This window comes from Centruroides vittatus, unplaced genomic scaffold (genome assembly GCF_030686945.1).
Source record: "Centruroides vittatus isolate TY-2023 unplaced genomic scaffold, ASM3068694v2 contig_482, whole genome shotgun sequence".
In the NCBI taxonomy this organism is placed as follows: domain Eukaryota; kingdom Metazoa; phylum Arthropoda; class Arachnida; order Scorpiones; family Buthidae; genus Centruroides; species Centruroides vittatus.
This window is the reverse complement of record NW_027122272.1, coordinates 114,066-131,175: the sequence shown is the minus strand read 5'-3', so window position 1 is coordinate 131,175 and position 17,110 is coordinate 114,066. Positions and strand designations below refer to the sequence as shown.

Here is a 17,110-nt window from a genome sequence, read left to right as displayed (position 1 = left end):
AAATAAATGGAATTTATGAAAAAAGCTATAATATGAATTCTCGTTTTATTAAGTAAGATATACGCAATTTCTTCTTCTTTAATTTTAACTTGTTCGTTAACATTATAAATCATTTTGTTTGCTAAATTTAAAAATAATAAAAGATCTATGACATGTCTGATAACGTAAAATTCCTTTATTTTAAGACTAGATATATATATAAAGATTTGTACTCGCGATACTTCTTTAAAGAACAAGGATAAACATCGTTTACAATATTGTCACAATTTTTTATGCTTGTCATTGTTGCCTAACGTTTGGAGCATCACTCGGAATGACTTTGTAGATCGAACGTTCCGTCCACCCTCCACGAATGAGTCTTGTGTGCCTGGCCATAATCCATCACCAGTATCCGAAACTTGGATAGCGTAACTCCCAATGCGATTTCGCCTTTTCTATCGAGTGAATTTGCCACTATTGAATGTCGACAGCTGTCTAATCAGTTGAGCTTCTCCGAAAATGATCGCGTAAAACACAATTTCTATTCACTCGCTGCATACGGTCTTTCCTTTCTTTTATATATATATGTTACTCGATATAAGCAGTAACATAAACGTGGAATCAGAAAAATGCCTTATAAACTGGTCTGGAACTAGATCAGATTATTTTCAGTTGTTGTTTTACAGTCTAGCCACAAAATAAGAAAGCTTCGTCGCTTTCAAATGCCCTCATCAACATTTTGTGTCCTTTCTGCCCTTTTTTTCCAGTAAATAAAGCACATATCGAATTTGTTGCTTTATATTTAAACTTTACCAAACTGTTTACCACGAAATTAATTTTCGGTTTTCAATTTAAACTGAATGTAAGCATCATTTTAAGTTCAAATAAATTATATTTACAAAATATTTAATTTAACAGAGGTAATAATTATCTTAAATAAATAATTATTAACTGGTTGATTGTTTAATTATATTTACTAAAGCGATTAATTATTTAAATAATAACTTATTAAAATTTCTAATTAAATATCATTTTAAAACTTCTAACATTAATAAGCCATTACTAATAAACATGTTTATAATATAAAATTAATAATTCTAGAAAGTGATAAAATTCAAGGGCACTAAGAGAACCTTTTTTCCGTATTTATCGTGAGCTCTGCCAGCCCACAATAGGGTCAGCTGTGAGAGACAGCGCCCACGAAAATCTTCTGGGTTCGATTCCGCATCCCCGTAGTGATGCCTTAATTCCCTCAGCTATTAGGCATTTACCATAAATTAATTAAATATATAATTAAATAAAAATAAATAAATTTTATTTTATAAAATGTTTTTCATTATTTTTAATAATATCATTTTTACAAAAATAAAATTAATGACGATAAAAAAACAAGATAAATCGAATAATGTTAATTTTAAAATATAATGAATTCGATAAATTCAAAATAAAATATTTAATCCAATTAGTTTTTACATTAAAAAAAAAGAATTTTCATACAGAAACACGATCAGAATTTATGTGATTTTTAAATTTCACAATTGTATTTTAGTTTTTGTTATTTAATAATTATTATTAATTACATAAATATATATTTATTAAAATAAAAAATGACTAATTCACAGATATACACTTATTAATACTAAAATATTTCTGTAAAGAATTAATAATTTTATGCTAAAGAAATGACTAAACAAGTAACATTCTGAATATTTTTTGAAGATCTGTTTGTTTTATTCATTGTTTTCCATGGTAATGGAAGGTTAGAAATAAACGTATTGAATTTTATATTATTATCTACTTATCTATTTATGAAAAATAACCGTTATATTTACTGTAATATACAGGAGAGAGCAATCTCGAAGTAAGAGCGTGGAAATTGAGAGTTATTCATTATAAATGGAAGCATTTGTGCATGTCAAAAAAATATATCTAGGCTATTATATAAGAAAAACATATTTAAAAATGATTACTTAAAAAACAATATAATACATTTCTGCTAGATTAAATCGTAATTATTTTGATATTTATAAATTTTTAATTTATTTTTAGTTTTTTAAATCGATTCGCTCACGTTTATTGCGCCTATAGCATCTAAACAGACTTCATAAACATATTGCAGTAGACGGCTACATCAAAAATTAAGCCTGTTGACTATACTTGTATACTAACACAAAAATATAAAAATCAAATTACTTCCAGACGGGAAACAATATCATAAATTTATTGAGCAAAGCCTATTACTAAATTTATTTTACTACATCCTAATCAATTCATCTTTAACGAAGTTTACGGTATGAAGTCCCGTCAATTCCTTCGAGAAACTCTTTAATTCCACAAAATGTGCAAAATTGCAATCCTATTAACTCGGATTATTAATAAAGAAAATGTATAATGAGATTTACAGTCTTAAGACATCGAGTCGATCTCTGAATCTACTTATATTAAAATTGTATCAATAGATTTATTAAAGCAATTTAGTTTTTTCGAAATGATTATTATTTATACTTTGATCATCAATCCTTTCTTTTTTACTAAACTTTTCTCTTTTCTGTGCTTTATTATCTTCTAATTATCTAAATGAAATTGTATTGCCTATTCATTCACTTGCCTACTTAGCAAATTGATTTGTAAATGTTCGTTTCATTACAAGCAATGGTAGTAAAGTACGAAAAAAGAAGAAAAAAAATGGAAAATTGTAATTTACATTCTATGGACGATGTCTTAGAATACTCCACCATTTTGATTTATGAGTTCATTAAGGAGGAATCGGATGGAGACTCCTTCTGATTAATCGTTCTCAATCGAATTGGAAGAAGCTTCAGCAGCACAAAGAAAACTTTTTTTTTAATTTTCTATCTCATGTATCAACTTTTCGACTTCTAACTTATCGTCTAAAGTTGATTATTAAAATAATTTTTCGCTTAAAATATATTAATAAATCTTTTTTATTTCATATTGCAATAAAAAAAATCCATGAAAACAAAAATTTTCTTATATTGTAAGAAAAATATAATACATTTTAATTTTTTCGTTTCTAATTTTTAAATTATTTAATCACTTCGTTATACTTCAGCCTGTTAGATCAAGCAATAAATACATATATTAAAAAAAATGTTCAATAGGAGAACATATCTGAAAAACATTCCGAATGTTTTACTTTAATAAAACTTATAATGCCCAAAAGCAAATTTTTAATGAATTTTATCAAAAAAGTAAAAAAAGGAAACAAACTTAAATTAGTTTGGTAATTTTATTTTTTTAAAGGATGAAAACAATTTATGTCTTAGATATCTGAAACCATTGTAACCCGTCCTTGATCGATAGAGTATCGACTACTTTAATTCTTAACGAAGTAATTATTTTCTTACCTTTCCGTCCAAGCCGGGCATAAAAGTGCCACATCTCTGACATGTGATTTTGCCACAGTCGTGGCACTTGGAGCTCGTTTCGCTGGTGATTTCGGCCACGTGACAAACAGGACATAAGCTTACTTGCTGTCTACGCAAATCCGGTTGGGTAGTGGTCATCGTTCTGCCATCTTGTCTCACTTGATCGGTTGGCCTGTTGAACACAATGTATACAGTACTCAGCATTATGTAAATAACATTTTAAATATTAATTTAGATAAGAAAATAACTTTTAAGACGTTTCTTTACTGAAATATTTTGTTATTTTTCTCTTCAATAATTAATTTTATTTATTTCATTTTTATACGAGATAAAGTTTATTTATATTTGAATAACATTTATATAACATTCCTCCATGCCCATTGTACTTTTGTATAAATATATATTTGAATTTATTCTATACGACATATGTAAATTGTGTATTTATGATATAAACTTATCACATTTTCTGAAGAACTTTTTAGTACTTTTCCTCGATGATGATACCTTTGTGTACAGTATAACCACCAAATCATCTGCAAAATCTAGAAATGCCTAAACAAATAAGGACTAAAGTCTTCGTCTTTCCTGCATTTTACCGATTAAAAAACTGATAATGCTTTCGAAATACTGAAATAAAAGTTAGTTATTGGAAGTAAGATTCTCTTTTATTTTGTATATGAAAAACATATCAAAGGGAGATATCGAAGGAGTGCTTTACGCCAATTTTACAACGTCCCTAAGCTACTAAGGAAACCTCATCTTATCAAACGTCACATACATCTAGTTTATCGTCAAACATTAGCTTATCTTTAATGATTTGCTCGTTAAAGGTAATGAGGTCTTAAAACAAGTGCATCTTCCTTTACCTTAAAAATTCTTGATTATCATTTCATTTATTAGGAAAAATGTCTTGTTATCTTATCGTTTTTAGTTAAATAATTCTCGATTTAAAAATATTGATAATAAATTTTATAAACGATCGCCTTTTGATAATTAAGGCATCCTTGTATCACAATTAACCTATTTTATTTTCTAATTAAATGTTGTGTATCTTCAAAAATACTTTAACATTACATGTCACGCACTGTTATTAATTTTATTACAACAAACAAATTTAATAAAAATAAACGTCGACGTTTTTATATTGTGTATATTAAGATTTATGTATTGTAGCTATTACTTATTACTATATAACTAAGGAAACCTCTTTAAGGTGTAATAGAGCCATTGTTTACTTTTAGTCATAGTTGACTGGTTCTATATACAGCTAGATGCTTTAACCAATGCCATGTTTTGCGTAGTTTCGGGTTATCATTTTGGCACCAAAGTGGAGATGTGACACATTAGTGCGATTAATCTTAGTAAAGCCGCAGGTGTGTTTGCAACACAACCGTTTCGCTCAAACAAATGGGAATCACGCGTAACCTTGGTGACGTTATCACTCACTATTTACTATACTCGTTGGCTAACCCCTCTATTTTACCACTTAAGCCTCTTTTTACTTCTATCCGATGTTATATCCTTCACAAATGGAATAAAGTGTTAAGCTCTTGAAATTTGAAAGTAATTGGCTAATTTTTTTAACAAAAAGAAAAATAAAATATAAATTAATTTTGAAAAATTCGCTTATTTGATTCGATTACAGTTTTTCATAATTTTCGCAATAACTCCATTTAAATTACATGAAATTTATATAATTTCAAGAGTATTTACGGTCGATACACTTCCTAATTTTATCAGTGTATTCACTGCCCAGACACACCCTGTTATTTTCGACACTGAAATAATCCGTATGCAGAAAATATAATTACGTTCGAAACATCAAAATATAATTAAAACGTTCTAACGCCAATACTCTTTCGTTACACTTGAAAATGGTAATGAGAATAGAAACAGCAAGACGAAAGAAATGCTTTTTTCGCTTAAAGAACTAATGAAGCGTTTGAAAAAATTTCCATCTTTTTTTCTTTTTTTATTGACAAATAATGCTGACGGTAACCATTAACGTTACTTTGCTACTCCATTATGTATCCGGAGTTTACGTGGTGGTAAATGTAATAAATTTTTGAGAAAAATCAGTAAATAAACATATGAAAAAACTTAGATGAATTTTAAACTTACTGCAACTTTATCTTGATAAATATAAATTAGTTTAATGAGTAAATATCTTAAAAAGCGATCCAAATTGGAAGCAAAAGTATTTGAAACCAGAATAAAGCAATGTTATATAATCTATCCACAGGGGCGGTGCCACAAATTAGCCTCTCTCTTTGAACTTTTAATATATCCATTCATCACTGAGTTTTCAACTGGGTCCAGGCGTGGTCGATTTCTTCTTTCCTATCTTCCTACCTGAATTATCATTTTTCATGCGGGATTATCGCGAACCTTAGCTATGCTATTCAAGTTTATATTGATAAAAATTCAAGAAGCTTACAAAGAAGCTAAAATATTCGCATAAAATAAACGTAGTTGTAAAAATAACTTTTTTCTCTGAATTAATTTGGATATTATTTGAACAAGTTATGTAATTTAATAAACTGGAATATTTTTTGCGAAGTATACGAACTCGTCGGATGTAAGTAAGTGCAGCAGTTTGTCTAAAATAGGTAATAATGTCCTTGCAACTAAAGACAGAAATAGTCTTCCCATAAAACCTATCTTTATTGCTGTCTTCTTTGGGATTTTGATGTCTTTGCTTATCGCAACATTTATAGCAGTTAATCACATTTTTCTATTGATCGATTGATGTTGATATCTGCTAGGTAATTCTTTTTTCATATAACAACAATAAATTATTTGTATAAGTAATCCTATTTATAAGGATACATGTGGTCAGTTATTCTAATTGATACATACTGTCTTGGAGTCTTAACATTACAGCACTACTAATTTGAGCTTTCTTCATCATATAAACTGATATACTAGTACATGTTCCCATAAAAATTTATGTATATAAGCAAAAATAAAATCACTTCTTGACACTTTTTAATTTTTACTGAGACAAGTTAAAACTAAAATTTCGTGGATATCCCTTGCTACTCGTCCGATGACAAAATAAGAATTTAAATAATTGCATTATTTATCATGATCAATATTCCACAAAAAGATAAAGACCGATTAACGACACACCAGAACATTGCCAGATTATACTATTCTCTTGTAATATATATACGATATGATAGCATCTAAATAAAGATATCTTAATAATAAACTTATAAATAACGATTTGTTAAGCGATTTAATAAATCTAAATCACTAATATTGTTATTATAAACAAATCAGTTTAAGGATTATAGTTCCATACTAGGCGATTCCCCGCAGTAGCGGATCCAGAAAAACCCAAAGAGTGAGCTAGTTCAAAAATTAAAGATACGCCAAACTTCATTATCCATGCATCATCAAATTATTAGATTTGCTGTAAAATAACAAAGTATCATAAGCAACATCCAGCTTTGCTTTCCTCCCTCAACTGTCAATTCTGCAAGACGGAAGTCCGGAGTGTCATTAGCCCTGGATTATTTTGCAGTAAGCAAAGGTTCATGTGCTATAAACAGGAATTTGAAGAAAAAACCCTACTAGGCTTCAAATTAAAATACAATAATTTCGAAAAAAATGTAAATTTCTATGCGATATTTTTCAAAATAGAAGAAATCTGTATTTTATGTTTATTAACTATACATTATAGCTTACGAAACTTGAGACTCACACTTGCATTACGTTATAACGGAGTTCATTTAGAACCTCTAAATAGCTTTTAACAGTTTGGATTATCCGTGTTTTCCGTGCAAACCCATTAATTAACACGGATAATCGGAATTTTGGTGTATTTGAATAATTAATAAGAACCTTTCATTAACGCGCGCACGATGATACTGCGGATGGTCATAAACTGTATTTTCCATCGTAAAGTTCTTTAACAACAACGTTTTGAAAATGGCAGAACCATCCCCAAAAAATTCCTTGGGTTTTCCAGACTACCACTCTGGGGAATCCGGATTTCTTCCCGGATTTCCCAGAGTGATAGTCCGACAACTTAACCGATCGTCCATCCAACTGTCCATTTTTGTTCATTGATAGTTACGTTACGCATATGCAATTTTGAAATAAAGTAAGGTCTATATTAAACAAAGTAAAAAGTAAATAAATTGAAGAATGTAGGCCTGTATTAAGTAAGCGGGGAAAAACTTTCTACCAACCGTGGTAAAATCTGAGTTGAAATAACATTACCATGTAAGAAATCTTGGTTGAAAATAATTTACAATCCGCTCCACTTTCTAAGCCACTAAAAAGCGTCACCATAGGATTAACGTTTAATATTACCAAATATTATATCGGAATATTTTAAAAATTTGAAAAAAAAAATCATAAAGTATAAAAATTAGACATATTTAATTAATGATAATAAATAATACAATACAAATGTTTTGCAGAAACAGTTAAAATTAACGCTTTTTAATAACGATTGCTTATATTAAGCAGATAGAAGCGGCTGGCATAGGAAATGAACAGTGCATGTGATTTCTTGTCAAACAACATACATTAGTTTAGACGTCTATTTTCGGAATTTCGTTAAAGAAAATTAACTAAACTTAATATTATAGTATATTGGTCTAATCATAAAAATGTAGATAGATGAGGGATAAAAACGATCTGAAAATCAAACAAGCTTCGCAATTATAAAAATTGAATTATGATAAAGCACATCATTCGACTAAACGATGTCGTTTGCTTCGATATTGAACACTCCAGAAACAAATTGATAGAAAAGCTACAGAAATTATTAAATATTTTAAATTATACTGAACAAACATTCCATTAGAATGCATAATAAATTATGCGAAACGATCTAATATGCATATAAAATTCTCATTTTTATATTGACATAGCCTTTAATGACCCTAATTTAGTAAGACATTTATTCGGTTGAATATTTTATATGTTATCAGTAAATTATTTTTGTTTCATGCATAAATTAAGTAATATAGAAATGTAATTTAACATAGTATTATTTAAAGAATAGTTATGGAAAAGCAAGGGACTTATTTTGGTACAGACGAGGAGAAGATTTTAAAGAAATTGTAAATGCAAAACTTTCGTTAAGTCTGACCTCACTCGCGATATGATACATGACCTCTATGTATAACTGAAATAATAATAATTTTAGTCGTTTCTCAAATATTTTTATACATTCTCCCGCACTAAACCTTCTTCATTGACCTATAATGTTAATAATCATATTTTATAGATTATGAGCAATATGCAAGAAAAATGATATAAGTAAAGAAATTTATCATCGTTAATTAATCGTTAACCAAAAAGAAAAAAAAATGTTTATTGCATATTTGTATTTTATGACTTTTTTCGAATAAATTTACAGAAACATGGCGCCAAAGACTGCCAGAAAAGGAATAAATATTTAAAATTTACAAATTATTAATCGAATCATTTTAAGAGTAATTTAGACAAAAAAAAAGTTCAGAATGGCACTTGTTAAATATAAAACATTAAAAACAACATTGATAAACATCGTATCGTCACTTATTAATAAATGCAGAAGTTAAAGATAAATAATTTATAATTTAATTAGCCTTGGTTACCAAAACAAAATAACATTTTTGATAGATTAATGTTCATAAAGGAGATTTAATTCGATTATCAAACTTTCATTTAATTCATTATTCGATCTAAAATATATTTTTTTTCATTAAATTCACATAATTACACCAACAAACCCAATGCTAATCACGACATTAAAGAATGACAGTTACTCTTTAAAATCGATTGATATCCAATTAATTGCGAAAATTAAAGTCAAATTTTATAGATAAAATTAAACTTTTTTTTCCTCGAACGTATAATTTTTAAATTGGAATATTTAATTACAGTTTCGTTTCGATAGCTTACGCGATTGACTAAAAAGAAACAGTCGCTGTTATTTGTAGAAGGATTATTATCAGCTTAAAACATGGGTATTATATTAATTTATAATGTTTATAAATATTAGTTTAAGTGAAAAATGTTTGCTTATTTTTAAAGAACATTTATAAATTCCTAATCAATATTAGCTTTTCTAGCATAACGCAATCTAACGACATTGTAATGACTTGCATGTGTGTACATGTATTTTAAGTTTATTTCTTTATAATTTATAATAGTAGTTTTAGTTGATTTTAGTACTTCTAAGCAAAATTTAATAAATATTATAATCTTAAAATGCTTATGTTGTCAGGAAGAATCTTTTAAAATGGAACATGTTGAGATTGAATCCCATTCTGATATTTATTGTATTATTTTTCCAGAGACTGATTTAAGAAGTTAGCATTTGATCTTAATGAAATCAGTTTTATAATTTATGTGATGAGTAATTATGACTCTATTTTTACTTGCTCTTTGTTTGCTTTTTTTCCGCATTCTTCAGTTACGGAAAGCAAGAATTGTGTCCTGTTTTAATGCTACTTGTTATGGCGCTTTCTTTTTTCCTATAAAATATTTTTCGTACTACGCTTTTTTTTAAAAAAAAAGGAAATAATCTCTTGTAAATTGTGCAAGGAAATTTTTTGTAAAAGCTCTCGAGAAATGATAAAAATTTCAATTAATAAAATGTACAAATATGGGATGTATTTTTGCAAACAAAAATAATAATAAATATAACTACGAATATAAAATTACACTATAAAATAATAAAGATTTATACGAGTTATTTAAATGTGAATAAAAATATACTATATTTAATAAATTATGTAGATTAAGAATGTTTTTAAATACAGATAAATAATAATAAAAATATTATCAATTTGCATAAACTAATATTTGTGTATTATTAATAATATTTACATTGGCCAAAGTGAATAAAACCAGCGAACCCCCGGTAGATAGTCATAGGTTCGTGCCTTGCCAATGGGCTGGCGTGTGAATTTTTTCGAGTTTTCTTCATATGTCTAACACCCAAATAGGGGTCAGTTTCTCATAGAACACCTTCCTTGGCAGATGACCTATGTGTTGTGTTGCTTTATACCTCCAATCCAATATTTACATACAATTTTTATATTATAAAAGGTGTTACGCGTGTAAAATTTTTTAGAAACGTTTATTATTTTTACACTTCATATAACATACTATAAAATAAAAATATTAAACTCTTATTATTATTATTTTCATCTTTAATATAACGAATTTTTATCTTTGAAAATTACTGTAAACAGTGAAATCACAAAATATTGATAACAAAGATTATCATTCGATAATCTTACAAATTACTCGTCATCATCTTTCATAATATATATATTTATTAACATTTTAAAAAATATATTTTGAAATTGATTCGCAACTTATATATATATATATAATCTTTTTTCTCAGAGATTTTGCAGGGTAGAACTGAATATTGCATTCAGTTCACAGAATGTTTCTAGAGTAGAAAATTTATCTGTTTTGGAACAGACAATCCCTGACGTTTTTCGCTTCCAAAAAACTTATTCCATTCGTTTTTTCCGAGCCACCTTTAGACAATTTTGCAGGTTTCGTGTGCAGAATCATCAAGTTTGTCCCCTAAGACATTTTGCCACACCGGACACTTGGCCATAAACGTTCGCATTTTTATATGTATATATATGCAGATTTTTCAATCTGGCTCGAGTAAATTTATGTTCTTTGACCTTATATCTCACATTCACTCCGAAAAACTAATCATTCAAATTTCCTCCACTCGTTTTATTTATTTTTTTCCAAAAAAAAGAAAAGAAAAGAAAATAGAAAAAATCGATTCTATGCAATTTCTGACCATATCACCTCTACACTGTTTTGCTTATTTAATAATGGAACATTTATTTCTTTATATTTCTCGTTTTATCTGAGAATTGAAATCTTTTTAACCGATTTTAACCAAATAAAATTTTATTTGTAAAGAAATTTCACATTAGAATAATTTTATTTCGATATTTAGATTTAATTTCTTCAATTCAAAATTCTCTTATTTTGCGAAAGAGAAGAGCAGATTCGAGGAATAAAAAGTAGAAAACGAACAAATCTCTTGAGATTTTTATGAGGTTGAGTTTGTTACATAAAAAAAGTATTCAAAGAGGATTTCTTCGAATGACAATACTTGGTTAAAGTCCTCTGATAGTAACTATAACTGAAGAACCTCATGTTATACGCCTAATATAAAGCTTTTAAATTATCCTTTAAAACATAGTAATAAGTCTTAAACAATAATAAAAATCTATTAATTATTAATTAAGGCTGAATTTTAAACTATTTTAAGAGCAATTTAATTATAGTTTTTTGATGAAATGAATAAATGCAAAATTATTTTCCATATAAAAACTACAAAATTATAATAAAAAGTTACATTTTAAACAAAAGGAAACATTTTAAATGTATTATTTATAAATGGAAATTTATATTGTTTATGCGTCATACATCTTTTAGGGCATCTATCAGATAAATATGATAAAGTAGGTCAGGGAAAACGAAAAAAATAAATAATAAACGTTTTTTGAATGGTTTAATATATAAAAATAACTCCGGAAATCACTTTATTATATCAAAACAATTGATATAAATATATTATAATATTTTTGTAATTGCTACACTTCATATTTGTCATAAATCACTGTCGTTATCTCACATTATCATCAATAAATATTATGATGATAGAGATAAGAATGATACTTTTCGGTATAAACGGTTATTTTAATTAAATATAAGCCTATTCTCAATATAGACTTTAACCATAACCGAAATATCTATCCGTTAATTAATTTCTATCTATATATAAATCTAAAGGGGTTAAGATTATTAAACTAACTTGAATGTTTCTTTAGATAAGCTGCTGTAAACTTTGTAGAAAGATGTATTACATTGAATCAACCCATTCTCGGAGGGAAGACAATGAATTTGGTTCGTCTACGCTCGACTGTAGAAAACACACAAGGGATCAACTTCAGGATCTTCTAAAATCTCTTAAGGGAATGATTGTTGATATAATTACACTAAATATACAATACAGTTCCTTATGTACAGTACAGTACTGTACAAGCTATATATACAGAGCTGTCAAGAGGGAAAAGTTGAAAATTTTTCTCCAGGCTTGGAGAAAACTGGGAGTTAATATTGATTCCTACCCCTATAAATTAATGCTGTTTTTACTAACAAAAAAATAATATCTTTAAGACCACTTTTTTATTAATAAAGAGATATTCTACGTTTTTCATTTGTTCAAACAAAAATAACAAAAGAGGTTTGTTCTATTCCTGAGCCTCATACAAGCACTGGAAGGTCCTGCAGCCTATATAAATACACGTGTACTAAACTTCTCTTTATATGATTCCTTTGTATAATGTTTTGGATGGTCTTAAAATTAAAAAACAGATTTTGCTACTGTTTATTTTTATTTTTCCCCATTATTTTTACAGAAAATAATATATTTATTACTATCTAAACTTTCAAATATTTAAATTTCAATTAGTAAAAGATTAATGCCACATTAAGTAAGGAATTAGAATTTAATTTTCGCTGTTAAAAATTAATTTAACTTTTCTCAATTAAAATTAGTATTAATAAATTATATATTAATGGGAAAATATTATGTAGTGTATTTAAGATTATTTAAATAAAATAATTATTTGGCAATTCGTAAAAAGAATTAGAGTTTAAAAAGCAAAATTGATTATTTATACCTGTGATGATAAAGTTGTCAATAAACAAATTAAATATTTACTAATCTGAGAACCGTAAATAGAGAATGATTTTTTTAATATAGATAAAATAGAAGAGAATTGAAAAAAAAATTGATTGAAAATGATTTCTTCTTTCTCTAGTATCACTAAAGCAATCGTTTTAAATTATTTATAATGCATGCTGACGTGTAAAAGTTTATTTTTAACAAAGGCAAATCCAAGCAGAAATTCCTGAAGCATAGTTGCAACTCTATACACAAAGCATACAAGTTAAGCTGCAAGAAGCGACTGATAAGTCTTTACTTTTCTTTCGATCGAGCAATAGGAAGAGGTTGGAGATTTAATCCCTAGGCATTTAGAGGTCTTCCTATCACCAACAAACATCCGACTTTCAATGGATTTTTATAAGTTCTGCAGTAATGGAATGACGGTTTGAAATTTCTACGATAAAGATTTAAAAGATGACGTTCTCGCTCGTCCACTTTCTCCACGAGCTAAATTTTTGTTCAAAGCTAGAACCGTTTTTACGCTAAGTATGATGTTTAGAGCACTTCTAATATTTACATTTCTATAGCAAAGTATTGTATTTTGCTACCATTATAACGTTTTTAAAACTAAATTCGCTTTTACATTACGATAACTTAAACAGAATTTATTTTTTCAAGACTATATTAATAAGTATATCTTATTCTTTTCTTCAAAACTTTTAAGTGAAAGTAAAAATGAATAGTCGAAAATACAGTTTCATACGCTAATTTATGTTAAAGACATCGAAAGTTCTTCCAAGAAAAAATAAATAAATCAATCTCATTAAAAATTATCGAGTTCGGATGCTACTGAGCACATTATATTTCACTCTTTAATTTAAAAGAATTATCTCGTCACATTTTTAAAATTTATATTAGAACTTCTAACCCTTTGTTATAATTACTAAGATAACTTATTAAATCTTATTTAATTATTAATATTTATAAATTGTTGCGATAGTAAATATCAAAAAAAAAAAAAAAATTCTCTTAATCTTAGATAATAAAATAAATAACCCAATATTGAACTGAGCATCTCATAATTACTATGGTCATTGCCGTAACATTTTATGATGAAGCAGTTTGTCATTTCATTTAACACAGATAATGAATTAACTATAAAAACAGTTTTAGGCTATTAATTATCAAAATTTTCTTGTATTTTATTTATATTCCTATATATTTACAAACGAAGTGTGAGTAATTGATGGAATAATTCTATTATTTGCTTAAATGTAATCAAGCATTTATCTTCTAGTTTCCACCCACTTCGCTTCGAAACTCTAGATAAATTTACTTTAACGATTAGCATTAGCACAGTTGAAGATACAGAACTCTTATTCGAATTTATGACATATGTTTCAAGCTCACTAATAGGGGGAAAAAACCATTCCCGAAACAAAAGTACGATTATTTTTATATAAATATGAAAACTGGATCTATAATAATTGTCTTACTGAATTTAAAGCTTCTGGCTGCTATAAAGCAGCAGGACATTCGTGTCGTTTAAAGCTTGTCGAGCACTCAAATGAACACGATATTATTGATGTCATGGTAAACATTTACGTTGTAAGAGTTAATGTTTAACAATTATTGTATTTTCTAGAGAATTTTTGACATGTTTAATGAATATGTGCACTTTACCTTTAACATTTAGAAAATTATATTCCCTCCCTAAAAGATTTCATCCTTCCAAGTTTATTACATATATTTAAGATCAATTTTGCAGAGACTAGAAGACGTTTGCTATAAATATATTTGAATTATAAAGAAGAAGATTAAAAATTTAATATTGTAGTAAATTTTAGTTAAAATCGTTAATTTTAAAATTAAATTTTGTCAAGATTTAGAAGTTAAATAATTACAAAAAGCGGTTTAAAATATGATAAATTCTAGGATATTTTTTAGTATTTTGTTTTTCCGGTTATGGTTTTTGATGAGTGAGGTAAAGTTCTAAAAGCAGTCATATCCTAACATCAATTATATTTCAGGTGTGAACTAAAAACTCCAACTGTAATTGAGTAACTTCTAAGTCTATAGTAGTTACAGTTCAAACAAAAGAGACTGTTTGCTCGAAAGGTAGAACTCAGTGGATCGTGTCAATTTGGACTGGGGATAAAGTGTTTGCGAAATGGTTGGCAGCTTTCTGGCAGAGAAGCATTATTGGAGAAACTTGTTAAATTCGATGTATTTTTATGAGGCATTAAGCTGTAAATATTTCGGCTTTAAGAAGGTAATAAGTAATGTTGCCAAAACATTAATAATATAAGGGCTTGTGCACTAAACTGCCATCAGTTTTAAAATATTCCAAGCGAAAGGACAATGATGAGCCGATATTTTATTGCTTGACATTTGAATAGTTGCGAGTAATTTATAAACTTAGCTAAATAATAATAAAATGCAAAGATATAAAAACGAAATTCTTACAGTTTTATTTAAATAACAATAAAAAGAATTTAGGTCTAAGCGGATTTTTTGATATTTATCTCATTTAATTAATTTGAATAAAAAAATATAAAACCGTTATATAGTTATAAATGCAGATATATAAATAAAATAGAACGAATATAAATAAAAATAATTTTGAAACATTTTAAAACTCTTGAAACGTCGAAACAACTTTACTGAATTTAGATGAATTTAATACTGTAATATTACAATACTAAATAAAAATAATTTGTAATAAAGTGATTCTGTTCCTGTAGAATTTATCAATAATTATTACATGAAAGTACTGTTCATTCTTTGCGAACGTATATCTAAAGTACGTTATAAACCTTGGTCGATGTAGTTAAGAAATCCTCTCGCTCTGGGGATCCGGGATTGAAGCCGGGCTCGCAATACCAGGAATTTTTCATTGGCTGCCAGTCTCGGATATGTCGGGCCCCGTCCCTCACCACTCGGCCTCCCCCATTGTGGGCACAGATAGGGCCGTTGAGAGCTTATATGGGACCCAGGAGTAGAGCAGCCTCTTTTTCCCCTTTAGGAACAACTATGGACTCAAATTTTCTCTTGACCCGAAAACAAATCCTCAGTTCATTTGCCCTCTCGATGGCTCTGGACATAAAAAAAGCCCTCTTAGTACTCGCAGAGTTGGAAGAGTAATAAAAAGTCTATAAACTTTATTAAATCGATTTTAAAGTATACGAAATTTTAAAATTAGGAGACATTCTAAAATATTTTCTATACACAAAAGAAAAATTCTCAATAAATAATTTGATAAAGCCTTGCAACAAGATCTAATCTGTTTTTTATACCTTGTCGTAATATAATTATAAATATAGTGTTACAAAAAATAAAGTGAATTTATTTGTAAATATTTATCTTAAAGATAATTCATAATAACAATTTTTAAGAAAATTATATTTGTTATTGCACAGATTCATAATTTTTTAATATTTCTATTTTGTCGACTGGTTGCATGCAAATACTAAATCTATAGATGTTATGATAATTGTTCATTAGCATATAGTTTAGCTTACAGCTATGATAAGTACATAAATATATTCAAGTTGAAACTTTTAATAATTCCGTTTTATTGTTTGGGGAATAAATTAGAAAATAAATTACGAAAGTAAATAAAAGATAATGTTGATATCTATGGGAAAATATGATGAGTTCGAATTTTGCAATGAAATATACATTATGTATGGAATAAGTTTTTAAAAATTATCATATTTAGAAATTAATTAACCATTAAACAAATATACCTTTCATTTTCTTCTAAACACAGATTTGTATTGCCTTTCACTATACTAATCCTTATGGTGAAGCAGTTACTTTATGTAATTCCAACTACTATATAAACATTCTCAACAAATTTCGTATTTTCCCTTCATATTTTCTGATTCATCTTATCTATTCAGTACCCAACTGCGATCTTCTCCTCTTTCTTATCTCTCCCTCATCCTCATACTCTCTTCCTTTCTTCAGCCTAAACCCTCGACTAGGATCTACTCCCTAATAATAATAATAATGCAATTTTTCATCATTTAAATGAGTGTTAAGTTAACTGAACGTTTTATTTATTAATATA

General features: G+C 27.5%; 1 protein-coding gene across 7 annotated transcripts in view; it reads right to left on the bottom strand.

Moving 5' to 3' along the window:
• The window catches only part of LOC136977913 (uncharacterized), a 105,971-nt gene that overhangs the window by 72,988 nt on the left and 15,873 nt on the right, over window positions 1-17,110 (bottom strand). For all 7 annotated transcript variants that reach the window (XR_010881146.1, XM_067273513.1, XM_067273514.1 and 4 more), the window contains exon 2: window positions 3,348-3,540. Coding sequence is in view for 6 of the 7 variants with exons in the window: in XM_067273513.1 (XP_067129614.1) it covers window positions 3,348-3,540 (193 nt within the window). In the remaining variant the exon portion in view is untranslated. The remainder of the gene's footprint in view (window positions 1-3,347; window positions 3,541-17,110) is intronic.